At 41.8% G+C, this 17,005-nt stretch overlaps 2 protein-coding genes across 4 annotated transcripts in view; both read left to right on the forward strand.

Moving 5' to 3' along the window:
* The window catches only part of LOC310631884 (protein lifeguard 3-like), a 55,844-nt gene extending 42,343 nt beyond the window's left edge, over positions 1 to 13,501 (forward strand). Inside the window, exons 3-12 of the mRNA XM_083348656.1 lie at positions 41 to 108; positions 1,754 to 1,818; positions 4,032 to 4,085; positions 8,216 to 8,266; positions 8,457 to 8,496; positions 9,399 to 9,436; positions 11,099 to 11,186; positions 11,439 to 11,534; positions 12,024 to 12,077; positions 12,938 to 13,501. Of these exons, the coding sequence (XP_083204782.1) occupies positions 41 to 108; positions 1,754 to 1,818; positions 4,032 to 4,085; positions 8,216 to 8,266; positions 8,457 to 8,496; positions 9,399 to 9,436; positions 11,099 to 11,186; positions 11,439 to 11,534; positions 12,024 to 12,077; positions 12,938 to 13,084 (701 nt within the window). The 3' untranslated portion in view covers positions 13,085 to 13,501. The remainder of the gene's footprint in view (positions 1 to 40; positions 109 to 1,753; positions 1,819 to 4,031; positions 4,086 to 8,215; positions 8,267 to 8,456; positions 8,497 to 9,398; positions 9,437 to 11,098; positions 11,187 to 11,438; positions 11,535 to 12,023; positions 12,078 to 12,937) is intronic.
* A 372-nt stretch (positions 13,502 to 13,873) lies between these two features.
* LOC310632611 (protein lifeguard 3-like) overlaps positions 13,874 to 17,005 on the forward strand; it is a 30,936-nt gene continuing 27,804 nt past the window's right edge. For 2 of the 3 annotated variants that reach the window (XR_014490881.1, XM_083349896.1), the window contains exon 1: positions 15,419 to 15,619. The gene's annotated coding sequence lies outside the window, so the exon portion shown is untranslated. Of the gene's footprint in view, positions 14,201 to 15,418; positions 15,620 to 17,005 lie in introns of those variants that run through there. The other variant, XM_083349897.1, reaches the window with a different exon arrangement.

Here is a 17,005-nt window from a genome sequence, read left to right on the forward strand (position 1 = left end):
CAAAGTCATGAAATCTTGTCTTTGTATGTCACCGATTCAGTAGGCGACAGTGATTTCCATGTGGCTGATTGGGATGATAAGAAAGTGAGGCACACTTTTATCCGCAAGGTAAGCTGAAGACAGCTGTCATAAACTGATCTTGTTGAAAATTAACTTCTTGAATGCTGCTTTTGAAAAACTCTGGGTTCACTATACAGACCTGTCCAGGGAAGGTCAGCGTTCAGACAGATACAAGACTGAGAAATCTCTGCTTGCACTGGAAGATAAAAAAAACAACAACCTGATCAACAGGAGGGAATCTGTACTTGAAAGGTTTGGGAATTCCTACTAGGAAGTGAAACAGGGTTATTAATAAGAAATACTATTGTACCAGTTTAAATTTGGGGTGTTTTTTTTCTTTTGGTTTTGAATAGCTCTATTTCCCAAACGCTTGTTCCAAACCCCAGAATGTCAAGAAACAGCAGCTGAACTATCCCCTCTAAAATATCATGGGAAACAGAAAGCTATTTGAAACTGAATCCCTAGCTTTTCATTTGGTTGAGCATGATTTTGAATTTTTCAATTTTGAAGATCATATAGGAGCCGTGACCAGGGGGGCTTTTGCCCAGGTTCGCCTGGTGCGCCAGTTGTGACCCTACCTGGACCGAGATGCCCTATGCACAGTCACTCATGCGCTCGTGACCTCCCGTTTAGACTACTGCAACGCTCTCTACATGGGGCTGCCCTTGAGGACCACTCGGAGGCTTCAACTGGTGCAGAATGCAGCCGCGCGAGTTGTGATGGGGGTTTCCCGATACTCCCATGTAACACCTCTACTCCGTGAGCTGCATTGGCTTCCGGTTGCCCTCCGGGTGAGATTCAAGGTGCTGGTGATGACCTATAAAGCCCTGAATAGCTTGGGTCTGGGATATTTGAGGGAACACCTGCTGCCAGCATTAAGTTCCCTTCGTCCAGTGCGCTCACACAGGGAGGGTCTTCTCAGGGTGCCGCTGGTAAAAGATTGCCAGCGGATAACACCCAGGGGGAGGGCCTTCTCGGTGGGTACGCCTGCCCTCTGGAACCAGCTGACCGTGGAGCTCAGGGCTGCCCCTGACCTTCGTTCATTCCACCGGGACCTGAAGACTTGGCTCTTTTAGCTCTCCGGCCCAGGCTGAGAATTTTTAACTGGGGTTTTTATTTTCAGGGATAATTTAATCTTTAAAATTGTTTTTAACTTTTGTATTTTGTATTGGTTTGATTTTACATGCCCTGTAAACCGCCCTGAGTCCTTCGGGAAAGGGCGGTATATAAATCTAATAAATTAAATTAAATTAAATTAAATTAAATTAAATTAAATTAAATTAAATTAAATTAAATGATTGGTTGTTAGCCATCTAGATTTGCATCCCTTTTACACAGCGTAGTCAATCTGCTGTTCTCCGTGTGTTCAAGCCCACAACTGTATGTCCCATGTTGCTGTTATAGGAATTATAGGAGCTGAATTCCAAAGGACACCAGGTCATCTTCCAGGATAAGAGAGAAGGATAAGACAAAGATATGATTTGCAGCCAGAACATTTGTATCCAATAATGTCTGTTAGTATAACAAAAAGTAGAGGTTGCAGCAAGCCAAATTCTCTTTTTCCATGCTGTTAGTATAATATTGCACATAATTCTAAGGAGGTCTTTCCATTATAGTGGTATAATTGAAGGGTTCTTTGACTATTTGAAGCAATCCAGTCTTACATAGATGTACCTTATCTTTTGATTCCCAGGTTTATAGCATTATCTCAGTGCAGTTGCTTGTGACAGTGGGCATCATTGCAATCTTCACCTTTGTGTAAGTATTTTGAGACCAGTTCTGCTTTTCTCTGGGTGTGAAAGTCTGCCCTATATGCTTCCACATCCTACTACAATCCAGTATTGAATGGAGACATACGGTATTTAGGGAAACACTGGATACATGCATTCATGTGTATGGAGGAGACAATTGGATAGTTGCAGGAGCACCACGGATGTTTGTGCAAAAGGTTTTTCAGCTCCAGAGGATCAAGTCACGTCAGGTGGCAGCTGTGGCTTCCCAGTGCTTTGTCCTCCTTTTTATTCTATAGGACACATCCAGAACCACAGAATAGTAACTGGATGGGTTTCTTCTGCTACCACTATCATCATTTGGCACCCCTCTCCCCATGTCATGGCATCTTTGTGCAGTGCATAACTTACATACCTGCTTGTGGTACATCTGTTCAGTTATGTCTGCTTTCAGCACTTACTAAAATATATTCTTGTGATTAAATGTGGCTTTTGACTGAATTTTGACTATTGGCAGCTTGTTTGTATAATTTTTCACTTTCCTCTGGTTTATGTTCTGTTTTCTGACTTGTTTGTTCATTCTTTGTCCTCATTTTCTGAGAGTTTTTTAGTTGTAAGCTTAAATTAAAAATTTGCTCATTTATGTTGTCTAAATTGTTTTTAATCTCATCATGGTTTCTTCTTGTGTCTTCTTTATGTGAAAGAGTTGTCTTTTGAATTAATTGCAGCATAGCATGCATTTCTTCCTGGAAGGTGTATACCTTGTCTTGAGGTGTCACTCCTTCAGATCCCTGATATACCGGGCTGGGGCTTCAGATGAAAATATTAGGTGTGGTTTCCTACCACTTTTGGTTAGATATGAAGCATCCATGTTATCTCCCTCCTCCAGATATTCTATAAAAAATACCATAATCCCCAACTATTAGCCTTATCTAATACAACCAGTCTTAAGGTCCATACAGCAAAGTCTTGTATAGTTCTTATGGTTTTTATGTATGGCCTTCATAATCCAATGTGTTCCCAGTTATTGATCCACCACTAAAAGCAATGTTTTATAACGGTTCTTCTGCTCAGGGGTCCAACAATTATCAATCAGCCAAAATTTGCAGTCCAAAACGTTCAACCACTTAAGAATAGTCCAAGAGCCTCCCCCCAACAAAAGTAGCCAAAAGTCAAGATTTTTCTTTCTCCTCAAATAGTTCTTAAGCTTAAAAACCAAAGTTCAGTAAATGTTTATAATCCAGGAAGATCAGCAGTTTTTATAACAATTGTAGTTCTCACTCTGTGGTAGATAGCCCAATGTATTTTCCTTTGTTCCCAGGTGTTCTCTATTAAACTAAGAATCACTAGGCATCAAAGGAACAGGTTTCTGTTTCTGGGTGTCTTGCCAGTTTCTCAGTCGAGGCAATTGTAGTACTATACTCTGATCCACCATTAGATGTTGTTAAATATTCATTTTCCGACTTTTAAAAAAGAAAATTATTTTTTTGTAATTTCATCCCAATACTCTTTCAAAGAGAAAATCTTAACAATTTCCTCACTTTTCAGGTTTGTCCAAGCTATAGCTTTATATTAGTTCAATTTCAATGTATTTTTGTCCCCCATAAAAATTAAAACACTCCTTCCGTCTATGGAAGGGTGGGGCTGCAATCCCCTTCCTTCTCACTTTTGGAGGTTTTTATTTTTCCTTTTTGGCAGTCTTTTCCAGGCAATCCAGTTGTAAGAAGAGAAAAGATCGATATTCTCACCCAATTCCAAACATGTTGTTCAGAATCTGTTCTAGTTGGTACTCTTTAGCTTTGTTTGTTGGTAGCTTGGGTTAGTCACGGAAGTGCAACTAGCCTTTCTCCTGCCTGTTTGGAGGGCTTTCCCCAGATCAAATAGTCCCCTCCTTCTTCATTGCCTCTCCAGGGTGACTTTACACCCATTGAGGGTCCCCTGGCAGGATGAAACCAGCCATGGGGCGCGGAGCCCCGCAATCCCTCAGCCACATTGCTACAACATGAACCACAAGTTGCTTGTTTCTGTAATTTTTATGATACATAGGAAACTATTATGTTTGCCTTTTGGTTGTTGTTTTTTTAACCTGGGAGAAAGAGATTGGAAAATGAAGTAACAGCCAGATATTCTTAGAATAACTTGGTGTCTAAATGGAGAGGGGAACAAAATATTGTTTGTTAAAATCATATCTAATGTGCCCACAAGTAACTTATTTTCTATGTGATTTTTCAATCTCCACAGTGAACCTGTGTCAGTTTTTGTGAGGCGTAATGTTGCTGTGTATTATGCATCTTAGTAAGTACCCCTTTTTTTCCTCCTATATGCTTAGAGGATTCATTTTATGCTTCTTAACTTTAGAGCAGAATTGGGAAACCCGTGGCTCTCTAAAAGTTTTGTAATCTCAAATTCCCAGTTTTTGTGCCCATTGGCTATTCTGGGAAAAATGATGATAAACTTGCAATTTAGCAACATTTAGTGGGTTAGAGCAGGGGTCCCGAATCCCCAGTCCGTGGATCGGCACCGGGCCGTGGCATGCCAGAAACCAGGCCGTGCAAACAAGTGAAGCCCCATCCGTGGGATGCAGGCAGCATGTGAAACCATGCCCCCTCTGGTCCACAAAACAACCTCTCTCTACAGAACCGGTCCCAGGTGCCCAAAAGCTTGGGAGCCATTGGGCTAGAGCTTTATACAATTTACCTGAATATTGGCTTAAGTTATATTATGTGAGTTCATTCCCTTTGTACAAAGTATCACTACAGTGGTACATCCAGCTGCCAAGATTATTGGTAGGTATGAATGGATGTGTTCTACCATGTATAAGGTAAAGGTAAAGATTCCCCCACACATGCGTGCTAGTCGTTTCCGACTCTAGGGTCCGGTGCTCATCTCCGTTTCAAAGCCAAAGAGCCAGCGCTTGTCCGAGGACGTCTCCGTGGTCATGTGGCTGGCATGACTAGATGCCAAAGGCGCACGGAACGCTGTTACCTTCCCACCGTAGTGGTCCCTATTTTTCTACTTGCATTTTTACGTGCTTTCGAACTGCTAGGTTGGCAGAAGCTGGGACAAGTAACAGGTGCTCACTCTGTTACGCGGCACTCAGGATTTGACCCGCCAAACTGCCGACCTTCTGATCGACAAGCTCAGCATCCTAACCCACTAAGCCACCACGTCCCTTTTCATGTATACCTCATGGGAAACTGGTTACCTCATACTGGAAATCTTTGCCATACTCTATAATTTTGTTGTTATCTGTTAACTGATTATCTGGACCCGTACCAATCGGGTTTCAGGCCCGGATACAGCACGGAGACGGCATTGGTCGCACTGGTGAATGATCACTGGAGGGCTAGGGACGGGTTGCTCCTCTGTCCTGGTCCTATTAGATCTCTCAGCGCTTTTGATACCATCGACCATGGTATCCTACTGCGGCATCTCAGGGGGTTGGGAGTGGGAGGCACCGTTTTACGGTGGTTCTCCTATTTCCTGGGCCGCTCGCAGTCGGTGTTGACGGGAGGGCAGAGATCCGCCCCGAGGCCTCTCATTTGTGGAGTTCCTCAGGGGTCAGTTCTCTCGCCCCTCCTGTTCAACATCTATATGAAGCCGCTGGGTGAGATCATTCGTGGTTTTGGGGTGGGGTATCATCAGTACGCTGATGATACCCAACATTTTCTTTCCACCCCGAACCAACCCAGCGATGCCCTCGCCGTGATGTCCCGGTGCCTGGAGGCGGTCCAGGTCTGGATGGGGAGAAAACAGGCTTCGTCACAATCCCGCCAAGACTGAGTGGCTGTGCATATCGGCATCTCGGGTCAACCAGACTATTCCACCTCTAACGATGGGGGGTGAGGTGTTACCCCCCGTTGATAGGGCTCGCAACTTGGGCGTCCTCCTGGATTCACGACTCAGTTTTGAAGACCATATAGGAGCCGTGACCAGGGGGGCTTTTGCCCAGGTTCGCCTGGTGCGCCAGTTGCGACCCTATCTGGACCGAGATGCCCTACGCACAGTCACTCATGCACTCGTGACCTCCCGTTTAGACTACTGCAACGCTCTCTACATGGGGCTGCCCTTGAGGACCACTCGGAGGCTTCAGCTGGTGCAGAATGCGGCCGCGCGAGTTGTGATGGGGGTCTCCTGATACTCCCATGTAACACCTCTACTCCGCAAGCTGCATTGGCTTCCGGTTGCCCTCCGGGTGAAATTCAAGGTGCTGGTGATGACCTATCAAGCCCTACATGGCTTGGGTCCGGGATATCTGAGGGAACACCTGCTGCCGGCATCAAGTTCCCTTCGTCCAGTGCGCTCCCACAGGGAGGGTCTTCTCAGGGTGCCACCGGTAAGAGATTGCCGGCGGACGACACCCAGGGATAGGGCCTTCTCAGTGGGGGCGCCTGCCCTTTGGAACCAGCTGCCAGTGGAGCTGAGGACTGCCCCCAACCTCCGTTCATTCCGCCAGGACCTGAAGACCTGGCTCTTCGAGCTCTCTGGCCCAGGCTGAGGATTAATTTTATTTTAACTGGGGTTTTACTTACACAGGGATAAATTTAATTTTTTTTAAACTTGGTTTTTTAACTTTTGTATTTTGGTTTTTAATTACCCTGTAAACCGCCCTGAATCCTCCGGGAAAGGGCGGTATATAAATGTAAAAAAATAAATAAATAAAATAAATAAATACCGGTACTTTCAATCTGGACTCCTGGTGACTCCTGGTACCTGAACAAGCCCATGAAATTGCCTTGGGAACATTTTTCATAAGTAACTTGCTATTGCATTGTTCCCCAGGCTGAGAGTGATGGCCCAAAATCATCCCACTGGCTTTTTTCTAAGAGAGGACTAGAACTGATAGTGTCCCAGTTTCTAGTTCAGTGTCTTTAACCACTACACTCAGGTACTGAGATTTGGTAGAGTGAAGTTAACAGTAATTTTTTCCTATGAGAGGACATTATGTTAGAGATGAGTCTTTATGCAGATGTATGAGACTTTTTCTATCAAAGACTGATAAGTCACACAAAAAAGAGTTTCAGGAGCTTCATATAATCATAAACTATGTTGCAAATTTAAAATTGTGTTGTACATATTATAAAAAATTAAATTTGTATAGTGCCTAGAACAGACATGTCAAACACAAGGCCTGGGGGCCAGATCCGGCCCGCGAAGTGGTTTCATGTGGCCCGCGAAGCCATCCTGGAAACAGTGAGGGAACGGCCCCCACTGCCTTGGCCCTGGCCCAGAGACCCTCCTTCTGCCAGAGACCCTCAGATCTGTCCCACTCCTGCCCAGGCCCCCATAGGCACCCTTGATGCGAACGATGTAGAGCTGGCCATGCCCACCCAGTAGGCCATACACACTTTAGCCACGCCGACCCAGTAGGCCACACCCACCCGGCCCCCTGAGGGCAACCGTAATGCTGATACAGCCCTCAATGAAATTGAGTTTGACACCCCTGGCCTAGAAGTATTAGTATTAGTAACTTCTGAAGCTTTGGCTGTTTAGGTTAGGACCTATTGACTAACTTACAGCAATAGCTATCATCATGGAGGCTAACCAAGAAACATCTGCTGCTTTGACAGAGGCAAAGCAGAATGTTTCCTGCTTCTGCTGACGCTGCTGAAAGAGTTTCTGAGCTTTTCAGCAGTAATTGTAAGAGCACTTTTTCCCCCCTTAAAAACCCTTCTTAATATCTGGGAAGAGCTGGTGAAAATTGGACGAAACTAAATATGGGACTTGGTCGTGATCCTCAGGCTGGATAAAGATACAGAATAACAAAATAACAGAGTTGGAAGGGACTTTGGAGGTTTTTCTAGTCCAACACCCTGCCCATGCAGGAGACCTTGACAAATGGCTATCTCTTCTTAAGAACCTCCAACCCACAATTTCTGGAGGCAAGCTGTTCCACTGATTATTCTCACTGTCAAATTTCTCCTTAGTTCAAAGTTGGATCTCTCTTTGATAAGTTTCCATCCATTACTTCCTGTCCTGCCCTCAGGTGCTTTGGAGAATAGGTAGTCTTCTTAAATATTGGAAGACTGCTATCATGTCACCACCACCCCCCTAGTCCTTCTCTTTGATAGACTAGACTAGACATACCCAGTTCCTGCAGACATTCACTTGACTCTGTGATGTAGCCAGTCACCCACAAGTGATAGGATAAAGCTAACATAAAACATATTTGCAGGGAGGCCTAACTCTGCTGAGACATACAGGATGCAAAGAAAAGCACAGAGCACTTCTTGATGTTGAAGATGCAAGGCATAGTGGTCTCGAGTCCCCTGATAAAGTGTTAATACCACTTTAGAAGACTTGCAGAATGATTATCCCTGGTCTGGGCTTTTGTCATATTATAGCTTTTGTGTTTTTGCAATAGAGTGCCAAGCTCTTGAGAAGGAGGTATTGAAAATAATATAATGCTTGTTTTGTTTTCCCAGTGCTGTATTCCTGGTCACTTACCTGGTGCTGGTGTGTTGTGAGGGCCCACGGTGAGTTTATGCTAGATATATTGGCATTTTGATCTGAGTGGGAGTCAATTCACTTCAGTTGATTTATGTTCATTGATCAATACGTTTTGATATAGACGGACATCTAAGAGCAGAAATCATAACATACACCTTGTGTCTCCTTGAAATAATCCTATTACTGAACTGATCTACTTTTGCTGATTTCTTGCAGGAGACGTTTTCCATGGAACCTCATCCTTCTTTTTATCTTTGTAAGTGAATGCTTCTGTTGTGAATTTTGGCTGAAATTACATGAATTAACCATAGTAATAGCACTTAGACTTATATACCGCTTCACAGTGCTTTACAGCCCTCTCTAAACAGTTTACAGAGCCAGCTTATTGCCCCCAACAATCAGGGTCCTCATTTTACTGACCTCAGAAGGATGGAAGACTGAGTCAACCTTGAGCCAGTGAGGACTGCTGGCATCTGGCAGTCAGCAGAATTAACCTGCAGTACTGCATTCTAACCACTGCGCCACCACTGCTCAATTACACGATGATTGTATTTTTAAAATGTTTCATTACTAAGTAATTGTTTTGCTGTTCTTTGAAATATTGTAGTGTGCTTCTCTGTTTCCCGTGTATCCTTTCAAAAATGCAAATAAGGCCAAACTGGGAGATTCAAAGTTAAAATCAAGGAATACAGTATTAGGGCACAGATCTAGTCATGGCTTGAAAGTAGAATGAGATGGATGTATGGGGTGATGTGCTTTTGATACTGGGCAGCAGTAAAACTAAGCATTATGGAATAAAAGGTCATAGAAATGCTGCTTTGAGGCAAAAGAGAATCACAGATTGCTAATGTAATAAAATTCAAGGATAGCACAAAGTTACTGTAGAAACAAACAAAAATCCATAATTTGAAGTACACACTAAAAAATAGTAGCCCTCAATCAAGAGTTGCTTCAGGATAGTAGTCGGCATAGGCATCCAGTATCATCTTGGATAAAGAGAAGTTTTCCGGCACACATAGACAAAAGGAGACGTTGAGCCTGCCATTTGAAATCTGATGTTTATAAATCAAACAGACTAGATAGTGGAAGCCAAGATTGTTTGTGTATATGTCCATGGGGCACGCTGGTCATCTTCTTTTTCTTCTTCTTCTCCCTTAGACACTAGCGATGGGATTCATGACAGGCACTATTGCTAGGTAAAGTACAACAGCAATCTATGTTTGTTCTGCTTCTGTCTACTCAATTAAGCTTGATTTCTGTCTAAATATTTTGAATGTGTACTTTGTGGGAGGCTATCCAATACTTCTATGAAGAAAGCAAACCTCACTTCTGGGGTCCCCACGTAACCAACTTATTTGTTATAATTTTATTCCCTAGCAATTCGGTTATTAGAAAATAACTTCATTAACGTTTATCCAAAACATTTGAAGATCATACGGGTCTGCCTTCAGATCTGCCAGCCTTGAAAACAAGTGGAGAAAAATCACTCTCCTGATCTGAGATGCTGCAAATCTTGAAGCTCCAAAGGGAGCTACTTTCTTCTCTTTAGGGAAGAAAGGAAATAAGCAGGAGACCAGCCTGGTGTTTGCAGGTTCAAGTCTTCCACTGAAATTGACTAAATCTTGGTAATGTCATCTTGTTCTCTTTCCTGGTAATGCTGAAGGGATTTGCCCCATCCCCTTTAAAGGACTAATGAGGGTGATTAAAGCAGGAGAGCCTGGGATGAAGGGAGTGAGGCAACAGCTCCCTCCATCCGAGAGAGTTATAGCATTTTCAGCTGAAAACTGCCTGCAGAGCTGTTCTGCTTGCATAGCAGCTACACAGAAGCAAAACCTAAATTCTGCCAGGCTGCTGAAGAGGTAATGTGTAAGATCACAGAAGTGTGTAATTGATCCAGGAGTGATGGAAACACTTCTTGGAGAAGTGCCTTGATCATGGTTGAAGCTCAGGGTGTCATACTGAAGGCAGATTCAGAGAAACAGTTATGTACAGATTCTGTGGCACAAAAATAGGGATGTATTTGTATATTTAGCCTTCCACTCCCTGATGACTCAGAGCTGGCTAGAAATGTTAAAACTAACAAAGGACTAAATAATTACAATCCAGAGAGGAAAAAGAAAATGGGGGGGGGAACCATGTGTACATCTGTAGCGTTGAGGTCAAAATCCATTTCACAATTTATGCAACATTCTGGGCCAATGGGTGAAGGAAGAGCCAGGTCTTCAGGGGCTTGCTGATTACCAGCAGGATTGGACCATCCAGATCTCAGAGGGAATACTATTAGGCAGGACAGGTACTGTGACAGAGAAGGCATACTTCCTAGGTCCTATCAGATGGACCTAGAGCATGACAATCCCTTCTAATATTATTAGGTGGAGGCAATCAGAAATAGATCCTTATCCTTACATCTTGATTCTGTGTGAAATTTTGTAGATTACAACCAGCACCTTGATTTTCAACTGAAAGTCTAACAATGATCATTGCAGCTCACAGAGAATTGGTATTTTGTGAGCCTACTGTACTGCTGCATTCTGGATTTCTGTAGCTTTCAAGTGGTCTTCAAGGGCAGCCCCACATAGTGTATTGCAGTAATCCAAGCAAGAGATGACTAAAGAACTTCTAGCAAAGAAAGCTCTATTCACAAATTGAATTGCATATTTCACGTTTCACCATGCATATTTAATCAGGAATTCTGATATAAGTGAAAGAATTTGAGGTACCCCAAACTGTATATGAACTAGAACAAACCACTTTGTCCAAAGTGCCATTTTGTTACTATATAGTTCCTTCCATATCTAAGAAAACAGTACTCCTGAAATTATGTGATGAAATTATTTTGTTTAACTTTTTCTTTGCAGCATGTACTCTACAAAGGCTGTTCTAATTGCTCTGCTCATTACAGCGATTGTGTCCATAATTGTTACCATCTTCTGTTTCCAGACAAAGGTGAGAAGTGTCTTTCTTTGATAGTTTCAATGTTTCTTCGAAAATTACTGGTTGCATAATACCTATGAGAACAAAAATGTACAAATCTTCCTCCTACACAATTTGCATTTTGTATACCATTTCAGTATGGTGTTAATGTGTCTCTGCATATGCCGAGGGTGGTGAAGCTAAGGAGTTTCCTACAAAGGATGCTAATAAAAGGTGACCCGCTATGTGTCAACTTCTCCTACTATGTCTTCTTTTCATTGGCAGGTGGATTTCACATCCTGCACTGGTTTGTTCTGTGTGCTGGGCATTGTTGTCATGGTGACTGGAATTATCACAGCCATAGTCTTGTCCTTCAAATATGTAAGAAATTATTGGTATTATTATTGGAAATTATTTAGTGGGCTTGGGGTCAATGGTCCTTTTAGATGTATGACTCTGAATAATTTTACAGCATTTTGAAGGGTATTCCTGGCCTAGAACTTGCCATAGAACCAACATACTATAGTGGTTAACATGTTGTTTCTGAACTGGGGTTCAGTTTCCAGGTTCATCTCCTCCCATTTTCAACAGCCCAATCTAACCCCTATGATCCCCCACAGTATGGAGATCAAAACAGCAGTCTTCATCTCTACTGCTCTTAGAGAGCATTCTTGAGAGAGAATGTGTAGACGGGATCTATTATTGAGTAATTAATAGCCTTAAACCTTTGTCTCTTAAAATGAATGATGAGTTGATAATGGTTTCCTTCTATTATTTGTGCTGTAGTCTGGAAAATCTGTTATTAGAGTTAATTAAATCCAAACCACTAAATACATGTAGACCACATTCATTTTTTGCTTCTTCTTGCAGGTTCCTTGGCTCCATATGCTGTATGCATCTATTGGTGCAATCGCCTTCACCCTGGTTAGTAGGAAGTTAGCTTCTGTAGACTTAGTTACCCATCCTCTGTCACACAAGTCTAAATTAAGAAAAATATGTACAAAACTAGAATTATAATTAAAACCATAAAGCTATCCTCTCTTGAAGGTATATTTTCACTTGGGTCCATGGGTGCAGTAGATAAACTAGATTGCTTTTATAAAGTTTATAGATCATCTATAAAGACTGTGTGCTTACGTATATTTAGAGGGGTGCTAAATAATATCTAGAAAAGGAGTCAGGGACTTGAACTATGGAATGAATTAATATGTCGTGATTACAAATGGAACTGGAATAATTTTCCCTTTATTACTCTTTGCCACATCTACTCTTTGCTGTATAGATTAATTCCAAGGAAGTCCAGTATTCCAGAGTGCCGAAATAGTAAATTCTGGGTTTATTTTTACATGATTCTATTTTTGGCTTCAGAATTATACTGGTCCCAAGTTCTTTTGAAAATAATTTTTACCCAGTTATAACTTTCCTGTTGCTTTTAAAGGGATTCATACTTGTTCTGTTTCAATTAATTTCATTCTTTGATCAACTGGGGAAAAAATTTAAATGTTTCTGAGCATTTTGTAAAATGCATTTGAAAATTGGAGGGGTGGGAGGAGCAGAAAAATCGAGTGGAAGTAAATATGGAGAGACAGAAGAACTTTTGAAAACTCTTGGGTAGATTTAGGAATCTGTTCATGCCATCTTGCATCCTTTCTCTTTTGTGACCTACAGATATTGGGATGTGTTTCCTTCTATCGTAACACAGTTCTTGGCAAGAAGAATGTTTTTTTATTGTTGAATAATTTCTTGCCACTTATAACTAACTGCTACCTTGTGGCTTTTTACAGTTTCTTGCCTATGATACCCAACTGGTCTTGGGCAACCGGAAGCATACCATCAGCCCGGAGGAATACGTCTATGGAGCCCTCAAGATCTACACAGACATCGTTTATATCTTCACCTTCCTCTTGCAGATTGTGGGCAGCAGAGATTAGATGGATGAAACTATTTAAGACTTTGACAATCTTCCCCAGAGATCAGGAAGTACACTTTTCTGGCTCTGATGTACTGTTGTTACCTGCTTGTCTCCAGTCCATGTATAAATGCCAAGAAAGGATTCACAGAATGGACCAGGAAACATAATGAGGAACCATATATTGTATTCAGTGAGATATGGATCTTAATCTTTTTGTTTTGCTTCTGTATTTCCACATGTGGCATATCTAACTTGTGCCCAGGAATAGTGACTGTAGGATATATTACCCCTCTGATATGATGTATTGTAGTCTTTTCAACTTACCCTTTTATTTGTATTTTTGTCATCCTCCAAGATGCAGATGACTCTTCTAATTAAAAATGTACCATTTCAAGGCTCTATTACTTAAGTGCAAATAAAAATATATATTTTTGAATTAAGCTTTCATATATTTACGTAACGGGAGGCTATGTTGCTTACCTGCTTAACTAGGAATGTGGCCCTCTAGCAATCATCTGAATTATCTGAAGGAGGGGTTTATTTAATTGGCCTTGAAGGGGGAATTTGCTGTTTTGTTTGCATTCAAGACAAAAGGAATATAGCCACCCTTTTCAGTTTGTATGGCAACATTAAGAACTGAGGGAATTGGAACCAGCAGACCTAGCCCAATGTCTCTTAGGCAGATTTAAATATTTGCTCAGGCATATTTAATAATGATGATGATGTTGTTGGAAGTGTTAGACACAAAAATAGTCACAAATTGAAATCCACTCTGTTTGAGTTACAAATAGAAAAGAAGTTTATTAGACTTCACAACAAAGTCTAAAAAAATAACAGTTTGCAAAGCATGGTGGATTCAGGAAGGCAAACAATGCAGCCAAGCACTGAACCACACCCCAAATTCCAAAATCACATATTATTATACATCCTATCACGACGCCCCATTCCCTCCCCCATGGCCCCATTGGCTTAGGCTTTGGAGGTTACAATCTATCAGAAGCGCCTAAACAGAATATATTATCTCTGCCCCTGTTTGCTTACATTATACTAATAAGATCCCTCCCCTACCATCCTGTTTCTATAGGAGAGATGTCTCCCATCTTCTACACCTGCCAGGGGTACCAGGCACCAGAAGGTACTTAAAAACAATTCCTAGATGGTGACTCACATTGGGCCCCATGTTAACTCCTGTTCTCCCCCTCCTCCACTTGAGGCTTGTATTTTTCCCCATATACTCAAAGCATCTACTCAGGCAATTGATTATAAAATGATTATTATAAAATATAAAATATGATTACATGATAATACTAAAAGCATATATATTTTTATTTTTAAATTTCCTCACTACTTCATTATTTTCCACAGAAGGGACCTTGGAGGTCATCTAGTCCAACCCCCTTCACCTATGATTCTAGCATTGTTTAGGTGGTGAAAATGGTTAGCTCCTTTTTTTACTGGAAAATGCTGTTTTGGCCAGATTCCCTCCCTCTCTCCTTCCTTCCTTAAGTATGTTAAGTTTATATTAAACCATTTTACAAAGCAACATATTAACTTTTTACCCTTTCCACTTGATTCGTAACCTGGCTTTTAAGATGTTTAAACTAGAATTTGGAAGATTGAGATTTATATAACTTCATCACCACCACTTGGTCCAATCATTCTGTCTTGATCAAAAGGCTTCAGACTGGACAAACCCTGTCAATACATCAGGAAGGCACTGGTGCCTAGCTAACTCCTTCCTATACAGTATAGATGTATACTGTAGTTGTTTCTGGGGATAGACTAAGAGAAAACCCCATCTACACTTCCTTGTAATAGAATGTAAATACTAAGAGATATGGATACTTGAAGTACTTCATCACTTAGGCTTATGATATCAAAAGATGGTGTAAGCATATATGTAGTTCATTGAGATTTTGGTATTCAATGACCTTGCTTTTCTCCTTGCAAACATTTAATGACCAAACTAGGGAATATCATAAGTGCTTTGCAGGAACGACCCACCACACATACAGATAAGCCTATCAGAAACACATATAACAATTCTGATTTAAGATACTAAAATAGACCTAGATTGGCAATGAATGATTTGAAGGAAGAAACTGAGCAAACAACCAGGTTTAACAGTTGTTGCAATAGTTCTGCTTTACTTACACAGTCTTTGGATTTGAGCCATTTGGAAGCTTAAGCCAAAATATCTCAAGAGTCCTAAAAATCTCTTGTGCTCAAGACTGCACAGAATCTGGGGGCCAGGCCTAAAAACTAGGTACTACACAGTTCACGTTCCGGAACCGTATTGAACCGGAGCTTGCAATCATTACGTTCGCCTCTTAGAGGCACTGGAGTTGCATCTCGGGGTTTCTCTCTTTTTTTTTCTGTCCTCAAAAACAATAGGAAGTTGATGAAAAAGTCACTTGAACGGGGGTTCCCCACACGGGCGGGTTTTTTTTCCCCTTCCCCTCCCTGGTTGTCTGAATCCCACCAATCTACGATCGGCGGCAATTTCTTAGAAACGGGAGTTTGGAAAGAGCTCCCGAGGAGGCCTGGAGGAAGGGTAAGGATTCTGGAGCACAAGCGTCTGTAGGCTTGCCGTAATCGTCCGAACAAAGGCTCTGCCTAGGAGGAGATGGAGGAGAAAGATGGGAACCTTTCCGCAATGTAGGGCTTCGCTAGGCGGGGAGGGCTGACTCTGTACTGGGAACTTATCTGGGATTCGAGAACGGCCCGAGGGGTTAGATCAGTTTCGATTTCACGGGAGTAGCAACTAGGCTTCGTTACTCCAGCTTCCCAGGTAAACAGACCGTACTCGGTGCTCGTGCGCGATTCTCCTAATTAGACTGGGGGTGGTGGGGTGGTGGGGGAGAAACTCCGCCGGTACATAACTTATCCTGCGGAGCGGGGTAGAAGGTGGCCCCGTGTAACGGATGCAACTTGAATTGGGGGCCTAGGTGGGCTCAGTATTGGGCTCCGTCGCTTTTTCTCGCGGTGCAGTCTGGTTCTTTTGACCTGGCTGGCAAGATGTTGAATAAAGCAGGAAGGAAGGACCAGACCGATGTTTTTTTTTTTAAAAAAAAACACAACTACGACTTTAAACAGTGATGGAGAGGCTTTCACTCAAAAGGCATCCCGTCTTTCCCTCTGTAACAGATGTTGGATTTGGGCAAAGAAAGGGAGGGGCTAAGAAAGAGAGTGAGGGAAGAAAGGAAAGAGAACCAACTGGAGGGACAGTATGGTAAAATTTCAGGTTAACCACTGGTTATCAGAGCTAGATGTGCTGAAGTAGCAAAATAATAATAATAATAATTAGGTCAGTCTTAGTCTTGTTAGACTTGCATTAAATTGGCTCAGGGACTGCTGGGATAAAGAAACACAAAGTCGTTGAATCCCCTCTCAACAACACAAGGAAGGGTAGAACCCAGAGGCTACATAGATGGTTCTCTGTAGAAGATTATAAAGTGCCAACGGATTTTAGACCCTAACTTTGAAATGTTTTATCAGAAGATGTTTGAAACTGATACTTTGATAGCTTCTTTTAATGAAGTTTATAATCTTTACCCCAGATAAATATGAATTATACAGGTGATAGGCCTGTTTCCTTAGTGAATCTGACTTTTGTTATATACCTATATATTTTTATTAGAGATCTGAAGCTTAAAATGCAACATTGGTTCATTTGATGTAAGCAATACAGTATAGTTTCTTTTTTCCAGACAGAAGTTTTTCATACATTACAGTAATTTTATTCTGGATTTCTAGATGTTTTTAGAAAGTATAACAGGATAATGAAGTTGGAAGGGACCTAGACCAACCCTCTACTCAAGCAGGAAACCCTACAACATTTCAGACAAATCGTTGTCCAATCTCTTCTTAAAACCTACAGTATTGGAACATCTGCAACTTCTGGGGAAAAGTTCTTCCACTGATTAATAGATAAAAATGA

This window comes from Vipera ursinii, assembly GCF_947247035.1.
Source record: "Vipera ursinii genome assembly, chromosome: 1".
Taxonomy (NCBI): Eukaryota; Metazoa; Chordata; class Lepidosauria; order Squamata; family Viperidae; genus Vipera; species Vipera ursinii.